The 26,755-nt window shown below is 39.7% G+C and overlaps 2 protein-coding genes and 1 long non-coding RNA gene across 4 annotated transcripts; 1 reads left to right on the forward strand and 2 right to left on the reverse strand.

Moving 5' to 3' along the window:
- Positions 1 to 16,312, reverse strand: LOC148349060 (septin-5-like). Of its 2 annotated transcripts, XM_088320584.1 has the most exons (13): positions 16,252 to 16,312; positions 16,077 to 16,099; positions 14,103 to 14,330; positions 11,007 to 11,103; positions 10,853 to 10,939; positions 8,480 to 8,603; positions 8,279 to 8,413; positions 4,966 to 5,083; positions 2,506 to 2,607; positions 2,341 to 2,437; positions 1,893 to 2,055; positions 1,725 to 1,827; positions 1 to 148 (listed from the first exon to the last, which is right to left on the reverse strand). In XM_088320584.1, the coding sequence occupies exons 1-13, from the start codon at positions 16,295 to 16,297 to the stop codon at positions 86 to 88; spliced, it is 1,386 nt and encodes a 461-aa protein (XP_088176710.1). In that variant the 5' UTR covers positions 16,298 to 16,312; the 3' UTR covers positions 1 to 85. The 2 variants fall into 2 exon arrangements, with proteins under 2 accessions (XP_088176710.1, XP_088176709.1); XM_088320583.1 differs by having other exon boundaries at positions 1,725 to 2,055.
- A 2,280-nt stretch (positions 16,313 to 18,592) lies between these two features.
- On the forward strand, positions 18,593 to 20,925 carry LOC148349061 (uncharacterized). The gene is made up of 3 exons (XR_015847208.1): positions 18,593 to 19,027; positions 19,669 to 19,717; positions 20,740 to 20,925. It is a non-coding gene; the product is annotated as an uncharacterized LOC148349061 (long non-coding RNA).
- LOC148349062 (LIM domain kinase 1-like) lies at positions 18,905 to 26,283 on the reverse strand. Its single transcript, XM_088320576.1, has 15 exons — positions 25,981 to 26,283; positions 23,686 to 23,824; positions 23,221 to 23,330; positions 22,980 to 23,147; positions 22,814 to 22,919; positions 22,501 to 22,748; positions 22,259 to 22,433; positions 22,093 to 22,179; positions 21,895 to 22,026; positions 21,753 to 21,812; positions 21,631 to 21,696; positions 21,363 to 21,546; positions 21,216 to 21,271; positions 20,989 to 21,146; positions 18,905 to 20,921 (listed from the first exon to the last, which is right to left on the reverse strand). Exons 1-15 carry the CDS (start codon positions 26,022 to 26,024, stop codon positions 20,429 to 20,431), a joined length of 2,226 nt encoding a protein of 741 aa, XP_088176702.1. The 5' UTR covers positions 26,025 to 26,283; the 3' UTR covers positions 18,905 to 20,428.
- Between the last annotated feature and the right edge of the window lie 472 nt (positions 26,284 to 26,755).

Raw genomic sequence — 26,755 nt, forward strand, 5'->3', positions numbered from 1 at the left:
TAGATGGCAGTAGAAACAGTTTATTAGAAAAAGGACTTAATAGTGATGGGAAATCCACGACTGTGGTTCCTTCAAGTTGGTGCCTTCAAATGCGGCTGCTCTGCATCTGCTCCTGGATCCTCTCCAGGAGCTCCTGCATTCTCCTTAGCTGCAGAAATCGAAGAAACCATACCTCTCAGTTGACAGAATTTTACGTTTTTCCTCATCATAAAAATGTCTAGTGAACAGTCTAGGGGGGTCCACATTAGACGCCTTTTCCTGTTTTGGAAATGATTTTTTTACATAGTACATTTATTATTGTCCTACATGTTATATTCTATATAATGAGACATCTAAAACTTAACATTACATTTATATATGGTTTGTTGGTTGGATCCCTTAACCACACGGGTCATAGGGGCACCATTTTCTGTGGTGTGTCTTGGGCAAGTACAACCTGGTGGCACCCATCCCTCTCCAGGCCAACATATGTTTCCACCCGGTCTCGAACCAGGGACCTTGCGCCTGTTAAGCGATTTAAAACATCTTTATATATATATATATATATATATATATATTTTTTTTTTCCCAGTGTGTGAAACTCATGACAAAAAGTTAGTTAAAAAAAAAAACATTGTTGCAAAGTGTTAAGGATTGATAAGCAGAATATATAACAGAACAACACTTTAAAATGAAGTTTATTATAAATCTACTTATAACATTCATTGCATGTTTATGACATCGCTGTTTTCCATCTGCCATCAGTATGAACCTGTATTTACTCATTTTCATTCATGCAATGTTTGCGTTGCGTCGTCTGCTACAAGGCGCGTTAACTCCTTTTTCCATGATGCTCTTTATGTACGTTTACGTTTTGTAGCGTCATCAATTTTGTTAGCTTCTTTTGAATCTTTCTTCTGGGGCTGAGGTTTTGGCTTGACTCCTAACAACTTATCCATTTTTCTTGTGTTCTCTGTGCATTTACTTTGGAAAATGATATGCAAACGCGAGACCTTATAACGCTCGGGAAAGTCCGGAAGCACGAAGTTATTCGATGCAGGCTCCTGATTGGCTGCCCAGTATTCAAATTGCCAAACAAACCAAAACGCCGAAATTTCCAAACCGAACTAAGATTTAGAAATGTAAATAAAGCAAACGTTTGATTTGAAACGGCTACCCGGGCAAACACGTTATGTAAGTTGTACGCCCGACGTAAAAGATGCATGGCCCGGACGTTATTTCAGACACATATATATAGGGTGGCCACAAAGTCACGCACCAATGTTAATCTCATTATCTCATTAGCTGCAACCGCTTATCCTCAGTAGGGTCGCAGCCCATCCCAGCAATCATCGGGCAGTGGGCAAGGGACACCCTGAACTGGTTGCCAGCCAATCGCAGGGCACACGGGGACAGACAACTCACAGTTTGATTTAGGGACTTTGAATTTTGCATTGGCTCGTGCATAACTGCAAACGGCGAACATATCGAGCATTTATAAGACTTGTAAAGAACTTTGAATTTGAATAAATGTTACTACTATAACTATAACTATAATTAACATTGGTGCGTGACTTATATAAATGTTTTAAATGCAAGTTTATGAGACTCTGGCAGGTCCAATTGAACCCTGGCGTCCCACCAAGCATTTCCTTTTGTATCGGAAACACTCATGGAGTAACAGTGGATCAATACAGCAACTCAATGAATTATGGCAGCTAGTCATATAAGTGAGAACAACGTACCTCCTGGTCTTTCTCAAAGATGAGTCGCTCCTTTTCTGTATCAAAGGCGGTGAGCGGCATCGGGACATCCACGGGGCTCTCACTCCGACATTTATCACGTAAACTACCACAAAATGGAGAAACATGAGCTCTGATCTAGACCTCGTCCAAGCCCCTCCCCCTCCAAACCTTCGCTTGCGATCCTGAACGACCATTCGCGTCATATTCTGGATGCAGTGCGCCCGGTAGTTCTCGTAGTGACTCTCGCGGGTCACGTCTTTCATGTCTTGCATGTGCGTCCTCACCAACATGTCCCGCAGAAGCAGGAAGTCAGAATGCGCAGGGCTCTCCACTGGATAAACACAGAAAATCCAGAATTCAAATCATTTTTAAGGACTTTCAAAGCCATTCGTTTCAATATCTTAAGGGAAGAAGAAAGAGCCACCAGAGAGCAGTGTGGGCATCATCTTTAAGCAGACTTGTTGAGAAACAAGGCAACAATTTCAAGCATCTACAAGCACTGAACCTAAAATTCAAGAACTTTCTCATTCTAGAAAGCACGACATTGAAATTCAAGCATTTTCAAGGATTTCAAGCATCCGTACGAACCCTGTGCTAATAAGTTAACCGACACTACCTTCGACCACTCCCCATGGATACGTGCGACCTTTGAACCTGCGGCCATTGCTTTCCACCACAACGTTGCTTCCAATCACGGCGAAAGGGACGGTTTCCTGCAGAAGCACAAACGCTGCCGTCAGCGAAATAACGCGGGGTGAGGCGGCCGCGTCACCTGCCTCACCTTGAGAAGCCGGTCCCGTCTCTTGAAGTCGTCATCCTCGTCCGAGTCGCAGTCGGCGAACTGGTAGATGTTGATGCCGAATCGATGCAGCTCTTCCCGGATCTAGGGAAATCAGACCCCGTTTAAAAAGAGCGCAATATTTGACCACTAGATGTCGCTGTACTGTTTAGTGCAACTGACAACGAGCGCTATGATGCACATGGAAGAATACAAACTAAGGAGACTCAAAGTGACTAAAACGCATCCCTCTTCTTCTCATTTGTTGCCCAAACTTTCACAACGTTTTGGGGTTTTTCGGGGTAGCTGTGGCAGCAAGATGGTTGACAATCATGTCACCTTCCTCTAGGGTGAGGGTTTTGTTGACTCAGCATTTTCCCCAGAAAGACTTTCTACTCTTCCAGATTGAATATCAACACCATATTTTACAGGCCGTTGAGTAAGTTACCCTAGATGTGAAAAATGCCTGATTTATTTTTTATTTATTTAGTCTGTGAGCTGTGCAGCCCTTTAAATATGATTTGAATTTAATTAATGAAGTTTTTTTAACCACTAGGAGGCACTAAATAATCCTTAATTAAGAATTAAATAAGCACCTTTCATCAATAGAAATCCAACTTTGAGTGCTGTCAAATTCATTCCTATAATCAATACTTACAGTAATAAAATGAAGTAACAAATGCGCATAAAAATAAAACCTTGTTATTTAATTTCTAACAAACAAAATAAATAAATGGATGAATAAATAATGTGAATATGGACACAAAGATAAATGAATCGCAAATACCTTTCCTGGACAAAATCACATTGCCTCAAAGTTTTGTTTGTCAACAAAAATATGAAAGCTACAAGTGATGACAACGTATATTGTACAATAGAATTGTTAAACAAAACAGGCCTACTTAAAATTTCGCAACAGAATGGAGCTTTTTTTTCTTAGTAATCGTCCAGAAAAAAAGGTTTTCCCTAGCGATTTAGCACAACCCGAAAACACAGTGTAGGGATATTTCTAGCTTTAATTGTGAAAATAGTTAGGGTTGAAACAAATTATTCTTAACTGCAATCAGGAAAACGAATTTGCCTCTAGGTGTTGCTGGTGCTCCACTACAAAATCTTTTTTTTCTCTGAAAGATGCTAGAAATGCTACACTGATAGAAAATTAAATTATGTTATTACTTAATAGTTCTTTGAGTTCTGATATGAATTACTAACCCTAAGAAAATGGATTCAATGAACCAGGCCGATTGAAACAACACACAATTTGTTAACACAGAATTAATAATAGGTGGGGTGGTTAATGTGCCGAACACTAAGGGAGTTTTCGACCCCTGAAAGTCTGGAAGTTACTAGCCCAAAAAGAAAGTTTCCCGCTATAATTCCAGTCGATTTGGGGATATTCCCTTGTACAGAAAAAAAACCAAAACGCTAATTCCCAAGAACTTGCAAACATTGTGTCGAATCTGAAACCATGGTCTTGTGCTCCGAAGGGCCGCAACGTATGGCCCACGTGCTGAACAATGCCGCAGTGCAGGCCAGCACGGCCACTAGGCGTGGCCACATGCGAGACAGAAGAGACTGGTTATCGCTCAGCCAATTCTTTATATATGGACCAGTAACGCTCGACCAGATCATGCCTTAATGAGCGTGGTCTTAGATATCTGATACACTCAGTATCAGGTGACGGTTTTTGAAATTGCTAAACTCGTTAGAAAGACTAAGTGAAAAATTTGCGCAATTTTCTGTACTTGAGAATGTCCCTCAAATCGACATAATTATGTACTGTGAGAACATTATTTTATTACATGGACATCGATGTTTTAATGACATTCAAAACTTCATCTTATCAGATTTAATTATGGTACAGGGTAAATTGGTATGTTTGGGAATTGTTCAAAAGAGGGACGCCATCATTCCATCCATTCCAAAGTGAGTTATTTGAAACAAAAAGTTTAAAATTATTTTTGTGCTGGGCTTATTTGCTCTACAACAGTATCGAAAGCAATTTAGCCTGCCACCAAGCTCTGATTTGTTCTGGGAGCATGTGTTAGCATCAGGGTTGGGTAGGATTACTTTAACTTGGTTACTTTCAATTACTTTTGGATTACTCCAATACCAAATATGCTAATAAAAGACAAACATTTTTTTTGTATAAAATGACAAAATTTTGTGCAGGCTTGGGGAGTAACGGAACACATGGAACGGCAAAAATGATGTTGGCAAGCTGTTTGGATTTATTTTCATTTTGTTTCCGTTGCATTTTTTGTTCGTTTTGCCGGAGCTTAAAGAGATCAAAGCCAGGAGAGAAAGCTTACCACGTGTTGTGAGTCATCATTTTATTCATATTTAGTTTATTTTGTCTTTTACTAGCATATTTGGTATTGGAGTTATCCAAAAGTAGTTGAAAGTAATCAAGTTAAAGTAACCCTACCCAACCCTGGTTAGCATTAGCAAGAGTGGCCCTACCTTCATCTTCTTCCTGCACACTTCGGCCTGCGTCAAACTGTCGGCTTTGGCCAAGACCGGGACGATGTTGACTTTGTCATGCAGGGCTCGCATGCACTCAACGTCCAGAGGCCGGAGGCTGTACGCACATACGGGAATCAGGCTGTAAATATTTTAACTATGTACAATAAAATAGCTCGTTACTACAGAAAAATGAGGACGATGATAATAACAAAAAGTTATAAGGGATGAGCTAGAGCAGGGCTCACCAACCTTTTTGAAACCAAGAGCCGGTTTTACTTACTGATTGCCGCATAGGGCTATCAGTTTGATATGCATTTTAATACTAGCAACTTACAGTGAAGAAAATAAGTATTTGAACACCCTGCTATTTTACTATTCCTCCTACTTATAAATAATGGAGGGGTCTGAAATTTTCATCGTAGGTGCATGTCCACAGTGAGAGAGATAAACTAAAAAGAAAAATCCAGAAATCACAATGCATGATTTTTTAACTACAGTGGAACCTCGGTTTTCGAACAAATCGGTTTTCGACCAAAAATTTCGAGAAATTCTTGCTTCGCTTTTCGTTCAAAAAATCGGAGTTCGAAAGCCGGTACGCTAGGAGCGATGCTGAGCGGCGTACGGGTGTAGATTGCCCCCACCCCTCGTGAAGGACTGTTGTCACGTGACCGCGCACTTCTTTTTGCTTTCGTTTTTAATATCGGTGAACGGAGTGTTTTAACCCCTAATTATGCCTCGGAAGGAGGTCGGTGCAAGCAGCAAAGTTGCTACAGGTGAAAAAAGAAGAGTAGTGCGTACAACTATTGCATTTAAGAAAGAAATAATAGCAAAATATGAATAAGATGTTCGAGTTTCCCTTCTTTCGAGGGAATAGAGCATGGCTTCTGCAGACCACCACAAAGGTAAGAAATCCTATTCATAAATCTTTTCTTTATCCTTTAGCCGCTCACCACTTGTTGTGGAGACCCGGGTGCTAAATGACGTGTAAACGACCTGATTTTTTATTTTTACACGTTCATGTTAGCGTAATCTTTCGTACGGAAGATTACGCTAACGCGAACGTACGATTAGCCTGGGTTAGCTTCATGTTTACATTCGTGGTAAACATTCAGGGTGTTGGAACGGATTAAAACAATTTTACATTACTTTTAATGGGAAAAACGATTTTCGGTGATCGACCAAATCGGTTTTCGAACAGGGTTCTGGAACGAATTGTGGTCGAGAACCGAGGTTCCACTGTATTGTTTTTAGCAAAACATGCAAGTTGAGCATAGCATGGGCATCTTAGCTGGAAAACAGGTAGTCCCAGGTCAAAATTGAAAAACAATCCGAAAAATTAAACAATGGTATTTTGCACATTTTTCTCAGGGTATGTCTAGGCGTCTCCAAAAGTGGCCATTTAAAGACTCTAAAAAAAGACCAGTGACTGGTGACATCATAGACACATCTTTGTCTTATGGCCCTGTCACTAGTATTAACCTTTGGATGCATAAGTGGGATCGAAAATGACCCCATGTGGTGTTATTCTTCAAAATCTTTAAAAATAAAACAGTTGTAATACCAATAGCCAAATATTCTTCATAACGCATGTGCATGACATATTGCTATAAGTATTTTTATCATTTTCCCCGCGAATTATCGACCCAATCATGGAAGAGTGTATGTACTGGAAGGTCATGCATCCAAGGGTAAAGTAATCACAAAAAAAAAAAAACTAGCACAGAAAATGCACTTTCCTTTTAAAATGGAGAAATCCCACCGAAATTGCAATAGTGGTCTAAAAAAAATCGTGCAGCCTACTTCAAAGTATTGTATTTCATTAGTACTGTAGTCTGTAAATTGTACACACTGTAGCTTTCATTAAACGGACTACTTGACACCTTGACTTCTTCTCTTCTTCCTCTGCGTGTTTGTTCAACATACAGGTTGTGAGACGGGTAAAACTAGTGCTGGAGTTATTCAGAATAACCCCAGCACAAAGGAAGTACAGAACAAAGCTAACCTATTCACGAGTGCCCAGTTCAAATGACTGACTATCACTTTTATACTAGGAGGACAGGCTATGACAAAAACAAGCTTTACAGGTGGTGGAATAACCCCTACTCCTGGACCGATTCTGGCATATACTCATAAGACGAAAATCCCTAAACTACAAATTCAAAACACGACTTGAATCAATGTAGAGCCTCAATAATAACTGAATGAATGGTTATATTAAAAAGTCAAATAATTATTAGAAGTACGTATTTACACACAAATAAATACATAATACTGAGGTGCACATTTTAACTGTTTATTAATGACTATAATAATAAAATGTTATAAAGAAATCATAAAATCATGACTAAGTATGCAGTGACACATTTTATTATTACAACACTTCCTAGCTAATACAGTGAAACCTCAGTTCTCGACCACAATCCGTTCCAGAACCCTGTTCGAAAACCGATTTGTTCGATCACCGAAATCCTTTTTCCCATTAAAAAGAATGTAAATCGTTTTAATCCGTTCCAACACCCTGAATGTTTACCTTGAATGTTTAACGTAAACATAAAGCTAACCCAGGCTAATCGTATGTTCGCGTTAGCATAATCTTCTGTACGAAAGATTACGCTAACATGAACAAGTCATTTAGCACCCGGGTCTCCACAACAAGTGGTGAGCGGTTCATTGGAAAGGGGGCTCCGTTCCAACACCCTGAATGTTGGGCTCCGTTCCAACACCCTGAATGTTTAACGTAAACATGAAGCTAACCCAGGCTAGTCGTACGTTCATGTTATCGTAATCTTCCGTACGAAAGATTACGCTAACATGAACGTGTAAAAATAAAAAGGATAAAGAAAAGAATTATGCATAGGATTTCTTACCTTTGTGGTGGTCAGCAGAAGGCGCAGGTGGACGGTGGGGAGAGGATCAGACACTCGCAAACTTTCATATTTTGCTATTATTTCTTTCTTAAATGCAATAGTTGTACGCACTACTTTTCTTTTTTCACCTGTAGCAACTTTGCTGCTTGCACTGACTTTCTTCGGAGGCATAATTAGGGGCTAAAACACCCGTACTCCGCTCAATATCGCACCCTAGCGTACGCACTCACGCATTACTGGCGTTCGAACTCCGATTTTTTTGACCGAACAGCGAAGCAAGAATTTCTCGAAATTTTTTGTCGGACTCAGATTTGTTCGAACTGAGAGGCGTTCGAAAACCGAGGTTCCACTGTACTTTGTAAAAGTGAGTAATGTCCGAGTGCTAGCATCGGAGGGTAGTGCTATGTAGAGTGTTGCTAGGTAGAACATTTGTTGCTACGTACCCGTGTCCATAAGGAGAGATGAAATAGAGGCAGCAGTGCACGCGGTTGTCTTGGATGTTCCTGCGGTTGAGGCCGCTCTCGTCTCGGAAGAACTGATCGAACTGCTGCTCCACGTAGTCCTCCAGATGCTTCCAGCTAGCGTGCGAGGGAACAGTGTGTCAAAACACAAGTGTGCGGGCACCCTGGTGAAGCGCCCAAAACCTTAGCATGTTGTTGATGGCGTCGCCGAAGCCTGGCGTGTCGATGATGCTCAGCCTTAGCTTAACGCCTTTCTCCTCGATGCTAACCGTGTGTTTCACCATGCTCACTGTTTGACTGATGCGCTCTGCAACACACGCTAGTAGCTTGACTTTTCGGTCGTGGGTAAATACAGTAATAAAACAGTGGCCCTTCTACATACGAGATGAATTATTTCCTTAATCCAGCTCGTATATGGAATTCCTTGTATCCCGAACACATTTTCCCTATAAGAAATGACTGAAAAACAGATAATCCGTTCCAGGCACACATGGAGCATCTACTTGAGCACGTAAAAACACATTACAACAGTAATTTAACATAGAATTAGTTATCCCGTGCTGTATCTCTAAACAGTTGCCCACCCCTTTTCTGCCTATATCTCCATTTGCGTCAATGACGTTGCAATCACAGTTTTACACATCCATAAAACAGCTTGGCGAACCTACATTATTGTTAAGTAGGCTTAAACGTATTTGCTCAAGGTGTGTATTTCTAATCAGTTGATGTTCCTTTTGGTCGTTTCTTGGTCTTGCTGTCTTTGCTTAGAGGTGTCGGTGCTTTTCCATGGGAGTGGGGGTTTGCCTTTGTTTAAACATACCAGTACTTTTCCTGTCTTGTTTCAATAAAACACAGAGGCAGACTGGGGGTGACCCAGTGTGAGTGTGACTGGTGAGCCGAGAGCGAGTAAATTGTCCGCTCCTTACCCACTCACCCCGCTGCAGCTGGTTAAAAACTTAACAAGTCTTTGCCTGATGTTTTTTCTACTGTTAGCCAATTTATAGCTCTTCCACACGTCAGTGGTCTGCTTCTTAGACCCCACAATTATGTATGTATTATGTATTATTTTCAAGTTATTCTAAAAGCCATCGCGTCAACTAAATGTTCGGGAGCCACAAAAACATCAAAAAGGCAGAGGAAGCTGCTTTTTATCGCTAACAAAGTAGGACTTCTAGACCCACTACACTCGCTCTGGAGCCTAATGTGGGTCCTTGATGTTCTTTAGTGACTTCAAAAATGTTTGATAATGGAAAAATATATGGTCTGTAGGACAAATCCTCAACCTTTTCGAATGAATATGGATACATTATTGAGTTTCCTTTCGTATAAGGCTTTTAATTTTTTGCAGCATGGGAACTTTTATTTCGGTCTAATATTTTTTGGGGTTGTCAACCGGAAGGCAAATTCAGTTTTCCATAACGTCCACATGATGGCGTTACCATGTTTGTAAGTTGAAATTGTTCGTAAGTTTATATTTCGTATGTTTAAGGTTTATATAAGTATGTTTAAGGCATGTATAAGTAACATGTATTGTTTGGTACTAAAAAAAATAAACGTTTCATAAAATAATATGCTTTATAAAGATAAATAAAGTTGAGTTTAACTTACTCTTGGAAGATGAGCTTCAAGAGTTAGGCCACTTCCTCCTCCGTGGTAGAAAGTGGCCGAAAAATGGGTTCCAGCCATTTTCTCAAGCGCATCAAGCTTTCTTATTCAACTTTCATTTCCAAAGAAACCGCTCGCCTCTTCTTTACACTTTAAACCAACCATATTGAATGGATGCACGAGATATTTAACAATAAAAATTTCAAAGTTCTGGAGATACAGTATAGAATGTTCACACACGAACTAGGAAGGGGAAGCGGATTTCTTCTTCTGGGTGGGTGCTGGGTGAGCTCTCACAGCGCCACACGCCGGTAATGGCGGAAAGAAGCACTACAGTAATGTCCTACCTGGGAAAAGGTGCACACATCAAAAATCTAACATACAGCAATGTCCGGATATTTTTCGACATCCTGAAAAAAATTGTTCGTATCTTCCGTTTTGCATAGATCGAATGGTCGTAAGTAGGAGAGTGTCTGTATATAACTTCTATTTTCTACTCAAATACTGTTTTAACTTCCCCAGTTTTGGGATGTTTCTGGAACGAAAGCCCCGAGAAAAACGATGGATGACTGTAATCCGTTAGTAGCCTCCCTAAATCGTCCAAGATACATTAAATAAGTGATAAACGCATCATGCTGATGACTAAAAACACCTTCTTATAGCATTTGAACATAAAAATACAGTCATAAGATAATATTGATGAAATACAATGCGAGTTTATTAGGAGCTAACTTGTGTGCGTGGTGGTGGAGGAGTGAGGGAGCACAAGACTGATTGGGATGAAATGCACATGTTAGCTGGCACTCCGCCTTCTACTGTTAGGGTCTGGAATTTCTTGTTTTGTGATTTTCGTATCACAAAACATCTTGTATCTCAAATTTCTGCTCACTAAGGTATCTCGTATGGAGAAGGGCAGATGTATAAACAATTTTGGTAGAACGAGCTGCTGACCTTCGGCGTTGGGAATCTTGCGATCTTTGTAAAGGTCGGTAAGGAACAAGCTGTTGATGAGCGTGGACTTTCCCAGTCCGCTCTCCCCTGTGGATTTTGGATTATTGTTATCGGAATTATCGGGAGGCGGGACCCCCCAAGTGCGGAAACTGACCTGCTACCATGAGGGTGAATGTGAAGCCTTTCTTCACCGTTTTCCGGTGAACTTGATTGGGCAATGCGGCGAAACCGACATATTCTCTCTCCTGATCCTGAGTATAAACCAAAACCATAGGGTGAGAACTTTGGACCTAAAGGACTCGGTGTTTGGACAAAACCCAAGTTGAATTACCGCCCATCATGGCTATTCATTTTCAGAGCGATTGTGTTGAAAAGGATTACTGATTGAGTATGCTTAATTGGATTTTTTTCTGAAAATAATGGGCCTAAAAAAAAGTTAATTATAAGGGGAAGGAGGAGAGGAAAACGGTGAGGACAATCCTCAACGTAAAGTAGGAAACTATTGCAAAATATGAGAAAGGTACAGTACAGTTTTTATCTTTATTATGTTTAAAGAGACATGAAGTCAAGTCAAATTTATTTGTATAGCCCTTAATCGCGAGAATTCTCATAGGGATGACCAACTACTATTACACCATCCCCTGATCTAAAACCTACATGAGGGCAAGGAAAAACTCAAAAACCACAGCCAGAATAAAGAAACCTTGAGATTTAGTATTATTTCGTGCCTCCTGGTGGTGGAAAAATAATTAAAAAACAACATTGATTTGAATAATAAGTAAAATATGTGAACTATCGTGTAAAAGTGCATTTTTTTAAATACTTGTAGATCGAGAAATATTTATTTCATGAGTCTCACCTAGAGTGAATTGACATGATTGTCCGCCATTTTGCTGCTACCGATACCCCCAAAAGCCTCGTGAAAAATGGTGCAGTTTGGTACCTTTAAGTCTCTGCAGTTGGTATTAATCTTGTGCTTTGTAGCACTCGTTTTTTGTTGCCCTAGACAATACAGTGACATCTATTCGTCAATGATGACACGTGGTCTCAGTAGAAGTGGGGTGCGTCCTTAGGAATTTGAAAGTAGAATATTTTTTCTATTAAATATGTGTTAACGCTCAACTTAGTTCAAAAAGCCCTTATCATTTATTCCCACCGCGCTTATCTGCTTTCATCTTTTAGCGAAGCTGTTCGGGCCGCGCAACACATTAAGTAGGAGGAAAGCGCAAAGGCAAGATGTTGGAGAGTGACCCAAGTGAGGGCAATGGGCAACCGTGACAATCGATGTCTTGTTTTTTTTTTTTTTTTACTGAATGAACAACTTGCACAACTAGCAGGCAATTAATATTAAACACCGTCCCTTTAAAGTATACAAAAATGAAACATTTGTAGCGCCTTATGTCTTTGTGCTGGGTTTATCATAAATCTAAACTGACTCGAATGGCAGGGTTTAGTCAGTAAATGCGACAAAGAGCGCTAAGCCACGCCCACCATGGTTACCATATCCATGTATCACACGCAGTGCAAATAGAGCGGCAGAAACAACTCTATGCTCATCACCGCAGTTTTTGAGTAGGATGAATATGGTGAAAGTAAGAAAAGGCCTGCTTCAAGTACAGTCCGAACGCAAACCCCTCCCAAAAATAATAATAAGAATTTCTTCTAGCGCATCCAAGAAATTCACTTATTGCACGCGCAACATAAGGAGCTTGACAGAGGCTGCATTGATTACTCAAGCCAGAAGATGGCGTCATCTATCTATCTATCTAGCTGCTAAAACAAATTCCGTACAGCCCTTTTAATATGTATTATGAAGACATTCAACTATTGTTTTAAGTACACATTTTATTATTTTTTCGGGTGTTTACGGTTGTTTGTGTATACCTTTTATTAATGTTTTGGGTATTTTGGAAAGCATAGTAACATATACAAATAAATACTGAAGGATTTTATACATTTGACTATAAAGGATTTTACACGATTGACTCATAATGCAATGAACATTTTCACTGAGTAGGCTGGCTGTTTCAAATGCAGAATATTTTGACTAGGGAATTTTGATAACAGGACCCTGACGGGGGACAGCAGGCGTTATTTCGAGAACAAGGCGCAGTGTTGAAAGAATGGTGGGCGCAAAACAATTTCTTGGCACGCCCATGGGAGGAGCCGAGACCCCATCTTGCGGGGAGACGTGGGCCAAGAAGAGAAAGGTAAAGGACTTCAGAAAAAGGCTACACAGAGACTCCAGCGACACTAATTCGGCCATTTTCGATGGAGTACACTTAGTTAAATTGCTAATGAAATTAAATCTGCCCCCGTGTGAAAATGTCGGCTTGTTTGTTCATCTTTTCCCTCAAGAAACGAACGCGCATAAATTGTTGGGTGAATGTAGGTTCTGTTTGGTTAATGGAGTCAGATAACTAATTCGAACAATTTGGTAAACGCTACATTTTGATATTTAATTCCCAACAATTCCATAAGGAAAAAATGTACAATTCACAAAACCCAAACAGATTATGGTTGAGACGTGCCCCTACTACCCATCAGTTACCAATGTATCACTGTATAGCATAGAACACAGGTGTTAAACAGGCAGCCCGCGGGCCAGATCAGGCCCGCTAAGGGATTGAATCCGGACCATGAGACAACACTCAGAGAAGCGCAAGAGAAAAACAAGCTGCAGGTTGAAATATGTCAACATGATGTTGCCAAAGCCAGGTGCCTCTCACAAAGACACTGTACTTGTATTTCTTTTTCTGTTTCTTTCTCTCTCTCCCTCTTTTCCACCCCTTTTCTCCCACACTCTCTGTGTCTCTCTTTTTCTCTTCCTTTGTTGCTGTTTGTCTCTTTCTCTCTCCGTGTCTTTTTAACTTCTTTTGCTCTAACTTTCCTTTTTCCTTTTCTCTCTTCCTACCCTTTGCGCTTTCTTTTCTCTTTTCTCTCCTTCTGTCTTTCTATTTCTCTTTGGATTTCTTTCTTCCTCTCCCTTTCTTTTCCCCCTCTCTCACGACTTTTTATCTCTTTTGTTTCTCACGCTCTCTCCCTCTCTCTCTTTTTCTTTCTTTGTCCCGCCCTCTCTCCTTTTCCCTCCTTCTTTCTCATATTTCTTTATCTCTCTTTTTCTTTCTCTTTAATCTACTAGTCCGGCCCCCGACAGATTGTTTGTTCTATCGTGTGGCCCCAGAGTTAAAATGAGTTTGACACCCCTGGCATAGAATATAAACATAAAAAGCATTATCTGCGTCCTCACATCGGGCGAGTCGTACGGGTCAAAGGATCCCCAAGGACTGCGTGGACGGGAAGCAGGGCTGAGCGGCGAATCCAAGGAGCGCCACGAGGCGGCTGGGTATGGCCGTTCCGGGACCCTTGGGGGTGCGTCCGTCCCACGTTGGACCAGGGACTGCGAGACGGTGGACGGGACCCTGACGGCAAAGGGGAAGTGGACGCCGTCCTCGTCCTTCACGCGCAGACTGGACAGCTGAGACAGGAAGGGTCAGAGTTACGCAAACATAGGCGACCAGTTATCTCATCTATAGACCCCTTTCTAGCCTATGTCATCACGCGATCAAAACCCAAGTTCAATTACCGCCCATTATGGCTATTCATTTTCAGAGCGATTGTGTTGAAAAAGATTACAGATTGAGTATGCTTAATTGGATTTTTTTCTGAAAATAATGGGTCCAAAGAAAGTTAATTATAAGGAGAAGGAGGAGAGGAAAACGGTGAGGACAAACATCAACCTAAAGTACAAAACTATTGCAAAATATGAGAATGGTGTGCACAAAGGTACGGTACGGTTTTTGTCTTTATCATGTTTAAAGGGACCTTTAGTCAAGTCAAATTTATTTGAATGGCCCTTAATCACAAGAAGTCTCAAAGGGCTGTACAGAAGACCAACTACTATAACACCATCCCCTGATCTAAAACCTACATGAGGGCAAGGAAAAACTCAAAAACCTCAGCATGAGGAGAATAAAAAAAAAAGTTGAGATTTAGTATTATTTAGTGCCTTCTGGTGGTGACAAAAATCATTAAAAACAATATTGATTTGAATAAGAAGTAATATACGTGAGCTATCGTGTAAAAAATCAATTATTCTAAAGTTTAACCGTGAACAAGGCTACTGACAGACAGAATCGATACCGGATACTGGAGCAAGATACCCGACAGGACAAGACAGGCGGGATCGATACCGGATACTGGAGCAAGATACTGGACAAGACGTGACAGGCGGGATCAATACCGGATACTGGAGCAAGATTCCGGACAGGACGAGACAGGCAGGATCGATACCGGATACTGGAGCAAGATTCCGGACAGGACGAGACAGACGGGGTCGATACCGGATACTGGAGCAAGATTCCGGACAGGACGAGACAGACGGGGTCGATAGCGGATACTGGAGCAAGATTCCGGACAGGACGAGACAGACAGGATCAATACTGGATACACGAGCAGGATACCGGACTGAGTCAAAATACAAGTCTTACAAGTGCAGAGGTTCGTTGACGAACTGAGAAGGAGTGAATGAGAGCACGGGGTTTAAATAGGAGGGAAGCCAATCAGGCAACGAGCCGCGGATGGTGCCAAACGGGCGCGCCCAAGTGAGGGCAATGGGTAACCGTGACAATCGAAATCGGCACTGTGAACACGGACATTCCTATTAATGTACCCCATCTCTTTGTCCAGCCAGTTCTTTTATTTGCTTAGAGTCTACTGCGCCTTTTAAAAGGCTTGAGCCCTCTTGAAATTGCAAAAATAAATTGTGTTTTCTTAAAATTGCGATTTGTGCTTCTGTACACACAACAGCTGGGCATATTCTATTTGTAATTTGTGACTCCCAAACAATGCAACATACCAATCTTCTCTCGCTCTATTCAAACTCGTACTGCCACTACCACTTTTGGGTTAAAATGTGCACTCAGATTCATGGTTTGAATTGAATTCAGTAATTCGAGCCAAAACGTGATAGCAACATATTCCTGGAGTCAAAATTGCTCCCAACAGAATGCGAGGTGAGGTCAGCTCACTGAGCTCGTCTGGCCTCCTTTCAGCAGTTATCTCTTATTACCCACAAAGCTTTGCATTCACTTAATCCTGTTTCTAATACTCGTGCTGGGATAGAGAGGGGGTGGATGCAGATTAAACACACAGCACACACTCTCCTAACACACTACAACCACCCAGAGGACATTAAGACACCAACTAAATATATATCACTTACCTCCTTTTCTGACAATGTTGCAGCTGTTTAGTGTGCATGCACGAAAACACACTCAAGTTCATGTAATATTCATTAAAATACATGCAATTGAAATTTCACATGGGATGCAACTTTTCCCCAACAAAATGAATGTTGTGAAAGTCGTGGAAACGTGCAATGGCGATGATCGGCATACCTTTAGTGTTGCTGCGAAAGCGAACTGGTGAGGACATGTGCTCCATGCTGCGATCACGAAAACAACACTCGCACTAATGATGTGTCATTCGCGAACGAGACAGCTCTGTGAGCCGGCTCCCCACCAAACAAGAGCCGGTTCACTGTAGAGAGAAAAAAACAAATGCTTTTATAATTTAGAAGAATGATATATTTTGGTGTGCATCGTGTTACAGTATTGGAATTATTCCTTCATTTTTTTTCTTACTTGTTTGCTTAGTTTAAACATAATCTTATTTTTTTCCTTTCCCACCTTCTGTTTCCCCCCTCTTTTATTTTCATTTTGGTATCTTTCTTATTTGTTTATTTATTTCTAACTTTGTGCTTCTTCTTTCTTGCTTTCTTCTTCTTTTTCTCTCCTTTTATTTTCTTTTATTATTCTTTTATTTATTTTTTCCTAGCTTTGTTTGTCCTTTTTCTTGCTTTTTACTCTCCTTTAATTTCATTTTATTGTTTTTTTAGTTTCTTTTTTCTAGCTTTTTACTTCTTTTTTCTTGCTTTCTTGCTTCTTTTTTCTCTTCTTTTATTTTCTTTTATTATTCTTTAGTTTCTTTTTTTCTAGCTTTGTAGTCCCTTTTTCTTGCCTTTTCTCTTCTTTTTTCTATTCTTTTCTATTATTTTAATTTCTTTTGTTATTATTTAGTTCCCTTTTCTTTTTCGTTTCCTTTTTATATTTTCCCATTTCCTTTGATTTTGTTTGTTCTTTTTTCCCTTGTTTTCATACTCTTAACTTTATTTTCTTGTTTTCTTTGTCTTTTTCTATTTTTTTCTTTTTTCCTTTATTTTTTCTTTTGATTTATTTTTCCTTTGCATTTTCATTTTCTTTTTCTCTCTTTTCCTTTCTTTTTTCTTTTCTTTTTATCCTAGCTTTTTCCATTTTTCTTGCTGTTTTTCCTCAATGTTTTCCCTGTTTCCTTTTAGTTTTTAGCTTGTATCCTTTTTACCTTTTCCCCTTTGGTCTTTTTTCCTTTCTTTTCTACTTTATTTCTCTCCTTTCTCAAATAAATTTGTGCACACTACTACTACTACTACTACTACTACTACTGCTACTACTACTACTACTACTACTACTACTACTACTACTACTACTACTACTACTACTACTACTACTACTACTACTATTAATAATAATAATAATAATAATAATAATAATAATTGGTGATATATGGATTAAGGCAACAAAAACAATCTGAAGAGCCGTTTGGAGCCGAAAGAGCTGGCTCTTTTTAGTGATCCGAGCCCAAAAAGCCGGTTCTCTAAAAAAAGTCGGAATTTTCATCACTAATTCGCATGCACTCGCAAAACGCGCGCCACAGGATAAACTGCTCGGTTCTGCGCATGCGTGCGCAGCGTCACCTCATAGAGCCGCGCCGTGATTGTACCAGTGTAACTAGCTCGTAGCTATTAGTTTGAATTACATTGAAAATACCCTGAAATATAATGTCAAAGTATAATAATATTTTTATATAAAGAGGAACTTGTATTGAAAGATACAAGATTCAATGTGGCATAAAAATCCCGCCCTTGGTGGGTATTTACGACAGAAAAGGAAAAGGGGCTAGCTTGTTTGCTAGCTAGCTTCGTGAAAAAATAATTATAAATTCATATTTTTTATTTTGAATTTTATATTTGGTACCATGCAAATTATAAATTGACTTTTTTTAAATCTTTCAGTTGACTGAAGAAGTTGTATTTGGCCTCGGACAGCGTACACTTTACTATTTTAGTCTCTTAAATCCAACCAAATTTCAGACTGGAAAGATTAATAAAAACAAATAATAGAGGTGTCATTCATCACTATATTATTTAACTTGTGTTGTAAATAGGTTAAAAATGGTGACTACCTTGTCATTGTTTGCAAGTATAAAGTTTTTTGTTGTATTGATGATTTCAAATTCAAATTGGAACTCAGTTTAAAATGCTGCAGAGAGGCTTTTAACTAAGACAAGAAAGTTTGATCACATGACCCCGATTTTAGCTAACCTGCATTGGCTCCCTGTTAGCTTAAGATGTGATTTTAAGGTTCTGTTGGTATTATACAAAATCATGCATGGACTTGCTCCCTCATATCTATCAAATGTAATTCCCCACTATGTTCCTGTCCGGAGCCTTCGCTCTGAAAACGCTGGTCTCCTTGTGATTCCAAGAGCCAAGAAGAAATCCGCAGGTTCGAGAGCGTTCATTCCGGCCCCAGTGCTGTGGAATGCTCTTCCCCCTGAGATTCGATCTGCAACCTCAGGTAAATGTTTAAAAGCTTAAAACACACTTCTACTCAATGGCATTGGAATAACCTACATTTTATGTTGATAATACGTGTATTATTTGCCCTTATGTAGGTTTTAGATGAGGGGATGGTGTCATAATAGTCTGTTGTTTGCAATAGTCTGTAGTCCAGCAGCCCTTTGAGACTCTTTGTGATTAAGGGCTATACAAATAAACATGACTTGACTTGACTAGAAGCAAATGCTGGTCTCATTTTGGAGTATTACAATTAATGAGTAACGTTTTTGAAGCTAAATACAGTGTATTTAAAAAAGTTTAAATATCCTTTATATGTTAAAAATTAATTATTATGATGAATATATGTATATGCCTGTACTAACTCACAAGCAGATCATATGTTCATACAAAGAACAAAATAGTGGTCTGCTGGAGACTGTTACCCAAGATTTGCTTCAACTCTTTCTTTCGGCCACTTTTTACCACGGAGGAGGACCTCTTGAAGCGCATCTCCAAAAGTAAGTTAAACTCAACTTTATTTATCTTTCTAGAACATATTATTTCATGAAATGTTTCTTTTTCAGTACAAAACAATACAGGTTACTTATACAAGCCTTAAACATACTTATATAAACCTTAAACATACAAAACACTGAAGCAACATACGAACAAATTTAACTTACGATCGGTCGTCCGGAACCTAACTCGTACGTAGGTCGGGCAGCGTCTGTCCTGACTCTATGTATACCGTGTCTCAGGCGGTGCACATTTTGAACATAGTATGTGAAATCCTGCTTTTGAATTTCTCATTCAGATTTGGAAGAATAAATCTTATGAACTTCAACATTAATGCTTTTTAATTTAATTTGCCTTAATCGTATACTTTCTGTGACATTTACATTTCAAAGGATACTGTTTTTGTACCATGACAATATTTTGCTATTTGGATGATTTACGGTAGGTAGGCTTTATATGTGCTTTTCACTTTTTTTGTATAGATTGTGCTCCTAGGCTTTTCCATTTGACCACCATTGTGGCTAAAGGGGGAAAATGAGCAAACCATTGCGGAAGAACTTTGAAATTTTACATACTACTTATGTTGTGTTTTTTTTTTTTCTAAGTTTTTGTTAGTGCTGATTACATTTTGTGTATTTTTCAGCCTGGTCATCCTGGAAAGGGGATTACCTCCTGTGTTGCCCCTTCTCAAGGTTTGTTATTTTTCTCATGCTTAGTTTTTTGAGATTTTCGTTGCCTGCATTCCAGTTTCAGATCAGGGGATGGTGTAGTTGTGGCCTCTAGTCTTTCGAGACATTTTGTGTTTAAGGCCTATAGAAATAAATGTGACTCAACTTGATAAGGAACTTGATAAGGAACATAATTGCAATTTTCCTCTAAATATTAAAATGCAGTTGCAAAATGCTGTGTCATTACAACTACATTTTTCATCGATTCGCCTGAATACAAATTCTGTTTATTTTAGACCTTGGATCATCTTCTTTGGTTCTCAATAATGAACACTTGTTCTACTTAACAGTTATTTTTGAATGAAAAAGAACTAGAAAGGGGGATGAGGGCCACAAAGGGTCATATAGAAACTAATAATGTTTTGCAGTACTCTACAATGTCCCTAACGACCATGTTCAAGTACAATTGAAAAGCTTAAGCTCAAATTAAAAAAGAAATCCTGTATAGTGTTGACACCATATATTACTATTTATTAGCTTGGACTTGACCATTTAAAATCAGTTTTAAAAAATAACATTTTGAAAAATGTTCTGAGAGTGGATTTTTTCGCGGTCAAAACACTTGTGTAACACATTATTACTTAAATTATAATATCTATTGTCACTTAACCTGCACATTTCCAGCATGGCTATAAAGTGATACTAATCTCAGATTATCTCCCTAACATTTAATTGTCATGGCAAAGATTGACTGTCCTGTGAGGTATTGTTCCACAAAACTCTGCATATTCTTCTGGACCTGCCGGATGGGCCCACGGGCAGGTTATCTACCTGTGATAATTCTGATTGGGTTTCAGTTTCTCCTGAATTTTTATCGTCAGGTCCACGACTTTCAGAGGTGTTGGACGTCAAAACTGTGTTAGTAGACGAGTTGGTGTTCATGTTTTGTTCTTCAACGTCTTGATTCAAGTGCTCACTACTACTGTCCAGAAGTGTGCAGTTTGTGCTTTCTTTTAATTGATAATTGTGATTGTTTTTGTGGTTAGATGTCTCGGAGATCTGAGAATGTGGAGATGAAATGGACAGTTTTTCCAGTTCCGAACTGTGTTGTCCGTGGCTCTGCCAGAAGGTTCTGATAAGTAGCTCCATTTCGGAACGGAGAGGCAGGCCGATGTCCAAATGCATCATGAGATTCTCCAGCCACTCCTCCAGCTTGGAAAAAGAAGGCCTGCAACGGTATGACTGAGATTATGATCCCAGTACTTTTGTTATGGTTAAAAGTGTGCCAAACTTACCTTTGATCCGCATCCACATCACAACAGAGAGCAGCTAGTGGTAGAAAGGCCAAAGGGCACTGTGAGGGCTGGTACTGCTCAATGAAAGCAGTTACATTCAGGCCAAAGTCTTTCCGCCGAGGAAGGAAGTCTGGGTCTGCGCTTACTCTTCCTATGATCTTAAAAAACATCATTGTCACGTAGGACTCGTTCCATGCTCAAGTATTTTCTGTATTCTGCTTGCCTACCTCACAAATGATGATTCCAAAGGAAAAAATGTCCACGCGTTCATCGTAGCTTTTTCCTGATGTTTGCATTCACGAGAAAGTGAATAAAATATAATTAGTTTGTTTTAAATATAGTATATTTATTGTTTTTTCAATCCCAAGCATCACCATGTATCATCTCTGGGGCCATCCAATAAGGGTTTCCAACCACAGTGTAGCGCTTCTTGCGGTCTATCTTCCGGAGTTCCGACATTGTTCCCTTTGATGGTCGTTCAAGAGAAGTTGTGCTACGATTCCTCTCTGCAGTCACCAAGCGAGCCAGACCAAAATCTGCTACCACAACGGACTGATTCTACATGAGACAGATGCTGTGAGTTCAGCCATTATTGTGCGGTGCTGGAAAATGGTCCTGAAAAGTTGTGAGTTATGAAATCACCTCCTTCACCAGGCAGTTGTGTGTGTTTAAATCACGGTGGATGACATTCATAGAGTGTAAATATGCCTAAAAAGAAAATAGTTGACATAAAAGGTGGTTTAATATGAACTATAATAACTCACCATTCCAGCTGCAATGTCTTTGGCATAACTCACTCTGACGTTCCATGAAAAATTACTATCCTACAACAACCAGATGGAAATCATACATGAGCATTGAAATGGACCAGGCAGAAACTTGTCTAAGCAGAAAAACGTGTGGTACCATATTTGCGATAGTTTCTCGAAGCGTTCCTCCCTGGATGTACTCGGACACAAAGTGTATGCGCTTGTCCTTGTAAAATAGACCAATGAATTTCAAGACATTGGGATGATCCAGACAGCGCATCACCTTTACCTGAAAACCTGATAGAAACTCAATGTACTATCAATGACAAATGAGGAGTTTATTGAAAATATCGACCTCTTTAAGGAAAGTCTTGTGCGTTTCCTCATCAAAACGTATCAACTCTTTCATCACCATCACCTCTCCTGTCTCCCTATGGGTCACCTGACAATGACATAAGGCTAAGTAAACATTTTGTTCCAAAACGATATCCTTGATTGTAAAACCACGGCTGCTGCTGTACCTTGACGGCTTGTCCAAAGAACCCCCTACCTAGCACTTCCCCATGGATGAGGTCTGAAGGTTTGAAGATGCGACTGGTCCGTTCCACAGGGTCGGCTCGCAGAGATTCAGAGCGCACCATGTCTTTCTTTTGTGATGATAGTGATACGGAAGACTTTTCGATGCTGCAGCTGCGCCTAAAAGAGGAAGCCTAATTTAGCTAGACAAGATAACTTTGCTGAGACACAATGGGACGAGCATTACAAGATGTTTCGGGATCTCATTCCTGTACTGAATCGGTGCGGTGGTGAGGAGGGACTAATTTTAATTGGTCCCAGTGTCTCTATCCCTGATTCCGGCTCCTCTTCCAGGTTCGAAAGTTTGTGTTTGGGAGGCTCTTTTTCACATACACAATTAACAACTTCAGGATTATTGGTGGAGGTTTTGGACCGCGGATTGTGTTCAACGGTCAGTTGCAGTGGTTTGCTTGTGTCTTTTATCACATGAGCTACCTAAAAAGGAGGGCTGATTTGTTTTCTGTTGTATATCATAAATGGATTATTCTTTTAACAAGAACCTCATTGGGGCAAACATCATGGACCGGAATGCCGTTGACCTCCAGGATATTGTCCCCAATATGGACCGTAGAAAGCAGGTTCTGACCAAGGATGTCTGAGTCCAACCTGAAGAAACTAAAATGAGAAAGGATTGCATTTAGAGCAAAATACCGTGCTTTGACTCACGCCGTCACGGTAACCAAAGGACCGCTTCCTTGGCTGGATCCAGTAGCCACCTTAAGACCCCGATGGCCCTCAGTCTGAGGAGGAAGTGACACCAGTGTCACTGTGTGAGGGCTCTTGACAGGTAACTGAGATGGTGAAAATGCTGCACCCTGACTGAAACACTGACCACTGCCAGACAAACATCACCTCAGCAAACCAAAGGAACTTAAACAAACCTTAAAAATTGATCCGTGAAACTTACCAGAAAAGTTTGGAATGCTCCACAAGCGTGTAACTGTCTCCATCACCAATAAATATCTGACACTTGATACAAGTAAAGCATTCAGGGTGGTACTTCTGCTCTCCAGCAATCTAACAGTAATAAAGTGATGGTTCATGTGAGAGCTTGGATATAATTTGAATATTGCCACTGCACTGCCATTCTTTCCTTTCAATTCCCTAACTCAACATCCCAACAGAAACCCTCGTGACAGTTTCAGCTTCTAGATCATGCACTAAAGCAATGTCTCGAGGTTTTCATAGGATATGCTTTCACAGTTATACAGAACAAACACGCTTTTTGTCAGCCACAGGAAGTCACACAATTTTTTTCAAAGTTTCTCTTATGCTGAGGATGCATTAAGTTTGCCTTCAGTAGTTTGTGTAAAATAATGTTACAAATGTAATGGTAATGGTTGTATGTATGTATGGTAATGGTTGAGGTCACCATGACGAGTCCTGGGTGGAGTATATCAGCGCATCCGTAGCACTTCTCGCCATAACGCTGCCAGTAATGCCTCCTGCAATAGAGTTGTCCGTCTCTTTCGTAGTACCAGTGAGACAGGATACAGCCACATTCCTTGCACCTGCAACAACGGTCGACATTACAAAAATAAGTTAGCCTCATTGAAGAGTAAATTTCCTTTTGGTTTGAATGCGAGTTGTGTGTCTGGTCTTATAATGACTTGAGAAAATATATTTTTTTCAATATACACTGATATTGAATTGTGGCCAGTCCAGTTTGCATGGACTATTTGATATGCCCTATGTGTTAATTGGCAGTAAATCTGAATAATACATTACATACAGAAATTCATGTGTGTGTACCCTAGTCAGTATTTTTTTGTGTCTTAGCAGTGGCAGCATTTTTGAACAATACAAGTGGAAGTCCAGCCCATAATCTTTGTAGTGGCTAATCTACAAAGCCGCACACACGCTGTGGGCGGCTAGTTCCTGTTCGACTCCACCTCATTTCCTCTGACTTTAAGGCCACTCTGACACAATCACTTAGTCAAACATACAATGTTGTTTTTTTTATGTGGTTGCGGTCTGTAGAATGTTGGTGCGGCCCTCGACTACAGTGAATCCAACCGAAATGTTAATTCCTTTGAACGGATTTGCTTTGTAGAGACTTTCTTACCATTTATTCAGACAATCTTCTATGTTGCTATGTTTGTCTTGTGAAAAACCTTTATCATCAGTAAGGACCAGTGTTGGGAATAACACTGTTACGTAAGAGAGTTTATTTTTTTAGTATTTTTTACGCCGTTACAACGCTGTTATTGTTAAAGACAATCAAAAGCTGGCTGCAGAACGCCAATGGCGGCGTGCCCCCGCAAAACTGGCGCCGTTTTCAGCAGCACGATTTTCTGCTATCCTCCGAGTTGTTTACGTCACATCTTTTCGGATTATGTCACAATTTAAAATAGCGACTACCGTATAGTTAGATAGCGATTACGAATATAGTATTGATTATGCGCCGAAAGAAAAGGCAAATGAGAGCAGAGTTGCGAAAAAATGTGAGGGATATATTTGACATTACCAGTGCTGTTGTCATTGCTATATGCCGCAGAAACCGTCTCGTGTCGTTTGCGAACGTCTCTATGAGCCGGCTATTAAAATTGAACGAAGGGAGCCGGCTCTCCACCAATCAACAGCTCTTTCCCTCCGAGACGCCTTTTTTCTCTTATGATACGTCAATATTAATTTTTTAGGGCTTCTTTGTTGTTGACTTTAAATTTGTTGAGCATAAAAAAAGGTTCAAATTGTTTTGAACTGTATCTTTTATGTAGAATTTTAAATATTTCAATTTTATTTCCTTTGTTTTCAGTGTTAATGTGTACATATAAAAATATAAAGTTTATTCTTTTATATCTCTTTTTTTCTTTTTGATATTGTATTTTTCTTTTGTTTTTTTTACATTCAATTTATTAAACTCACTTTATATTGTTTACTGCTGATTGTTAGTTTATATTTATTGTTTACTGTTTTCCGGACAAATTTTCAACATGTTACCTAGTGTTTACTATGTTTGTGTACTGTAATGCTAACTGTAATTCACCCTGGTCATCCTGAAATGGGGATTACCACTTGTGAGATCCCTTCTCAAGGTTTCTCTTTTTCCTCACGCTGAGGTTTTGAGTAGTTCCTTGCCCGCATGTTGGTTTAAGATCAGGTAATGGTGTCATTGTAATCCTGTGCAGTCCTTTGTGACATTTTTGTAATTAAGGGCTGTATAAATAAATTTGACTTGACTTGACTTTATATGCATGTATGTATGTATGTAGGATAAATCTGTTGCTGGTGAGGTGCAATAAATAATAGAAGGTTTTATAACACAACTTACCTGACATGTCCCCTCTATTCAACTGACTCAAATACTGCTCAGAAAATTTCAAATTCTTTGACCTACAACAACTTATTTTTGAGGTTACAGAAATAGTTACTTTCGATGGTAACTAGTTACTTTTACCTTAGAGTAATTCACTTACTAACTCAGTATCTTTTTGGAAGACATGTTGAGTAACTATAACTCATGACTTTTTAAAGTAACGTGCCAAACACTGGTAAGGACCGAGTGAATGATAATCTCACTGACATTTGTCTGAAAACCTAAGTAATTTGTAGAAATGCATTTTAATATCCATGAAGGAAGTTTCTGTGTGTGATGCAATTTCCTTGCATTTTTACGCTAATATTAGGTGCACGTATACTTCAGGTGATGAAGGCTGTTGTATCTTACCGCCCTTTTATTCCCTGTCGAAACTTCTGGTCTCTCCGTGACATCCTGCTCGTGTCCTCTCAATGCTTCTCGTCCTAACTTCACCCGAAGAAGAAAAAAATGCTGGATGTGTTCATGTGGAACATCTTGTGCGAGCTCGTACAAGACTCTTTTCTGTGTGTGCGTTCTGTGCTGACTTCCTGCTAAAGTGTAAGAGCGTAACAAAAGTGACCCACTGACACCAGATGGTAGGTCTTCCTCTCTCGGACTCGTCCCAGGATAGAACTTTGACTCCACCTTCCCGGTCCTGTTACATCCTGGTCAGGATCCACTTACAAAAACTTAAAGTCTCATTTGGATCTTTCTTTCAGGAAGTCACGAGCAAACGCCTATCAGTATATCTGTGCTTGTGCGTGCATGTGAGTGTGGGTTTTCTTCCACTTAGCCTCTAGCCAAGATTTCTTTTCATGGCACATAATAGCACAGATTCATCATGAGGGCGAAGCTTTTAAGGAAAAAAACTTTTGCTCAAAGTGTTGAAACTTTTGAAACCTGACATTTATATAACGTAAAACCTTCCACCAATAGTCCACAAATGTCTCCTTCCTCTGTAAAATATTATATTTTTAAAGAATTATTGTTAAATATTTATATTTTCCTAGGTGTCTTCACACCGTAGACATGAAGGTTATAGGTTCCCTACCTTGTGATTTATTTTTGATCCAATTTGGAATATGCTGTCTTTTTCGGCTTCTCGTTAAGCCAATTTTCCCACAATACGACATCAAAAACGAAA

This window comes from Urocampus carinirostris, chromosome 17 (assembly GCF_059441175.1).
Source record: "Urocampus carinirostris isolate Australia breed hairy pipefish chromosome 17, RoL_Ucar_1.0, whole genome shotgun sequence".
NCBI classification, from domain to species: domain Eukaryota; kingdom Metazoa; phylum Chordata; class Actinopteri; order Syngnathiformes; family Syngnathidae; genus Urocampus; species Urocampus carinirostris.

Excerpts from the sequence above, each read along its gene's own strand:
- LOC148349060 (XM_088320583.1), bottom strand. The coding sequence starts at position 16,297 with ATGGAGCACATGTCCTCACCAGTTCGCTTTCGCAGCAACACTAAAG. Across the intron at positions 10,940-11,006 it reads ATTCACCCTCATGGTAGCAG|GGGAGAGCGGACTGGGAAAG; the intron begins GTCAGTTTCCGC and ends CAAAATCCACAG. Across the intron at positions 2,056-2,340 it reads TCCATGGGGAGTGGTCGAAG|TGGAGAGCCCTGCGCATTCT; the intron begins GTAGTGTCGGTT and ends GTGTTTATCCAG.
- LOC148349062 (XM_088320576.1), bottom strand. The coding sequence starts at position 26,024 with ATGTCACGGAGAGACCAGAAGTTTCGACAGGGAATAAAAGGGCG. Across the intron at positions 22,027-22,092 it reads ACAAGACTTTCCTTAAAGAG|GTAAAGGTGATGCGCTGTCT; the intron begins GTCGATATTTTC and ends TCAGGTTTTCAG. Across the intron at positions 21,272-21,362 it reads GGCCCCAGAGATGATACATG|GAAAAAGCTACGATGAACGC; the intron begins GTGATGCTTGGG and ends TGCAAACATCAG.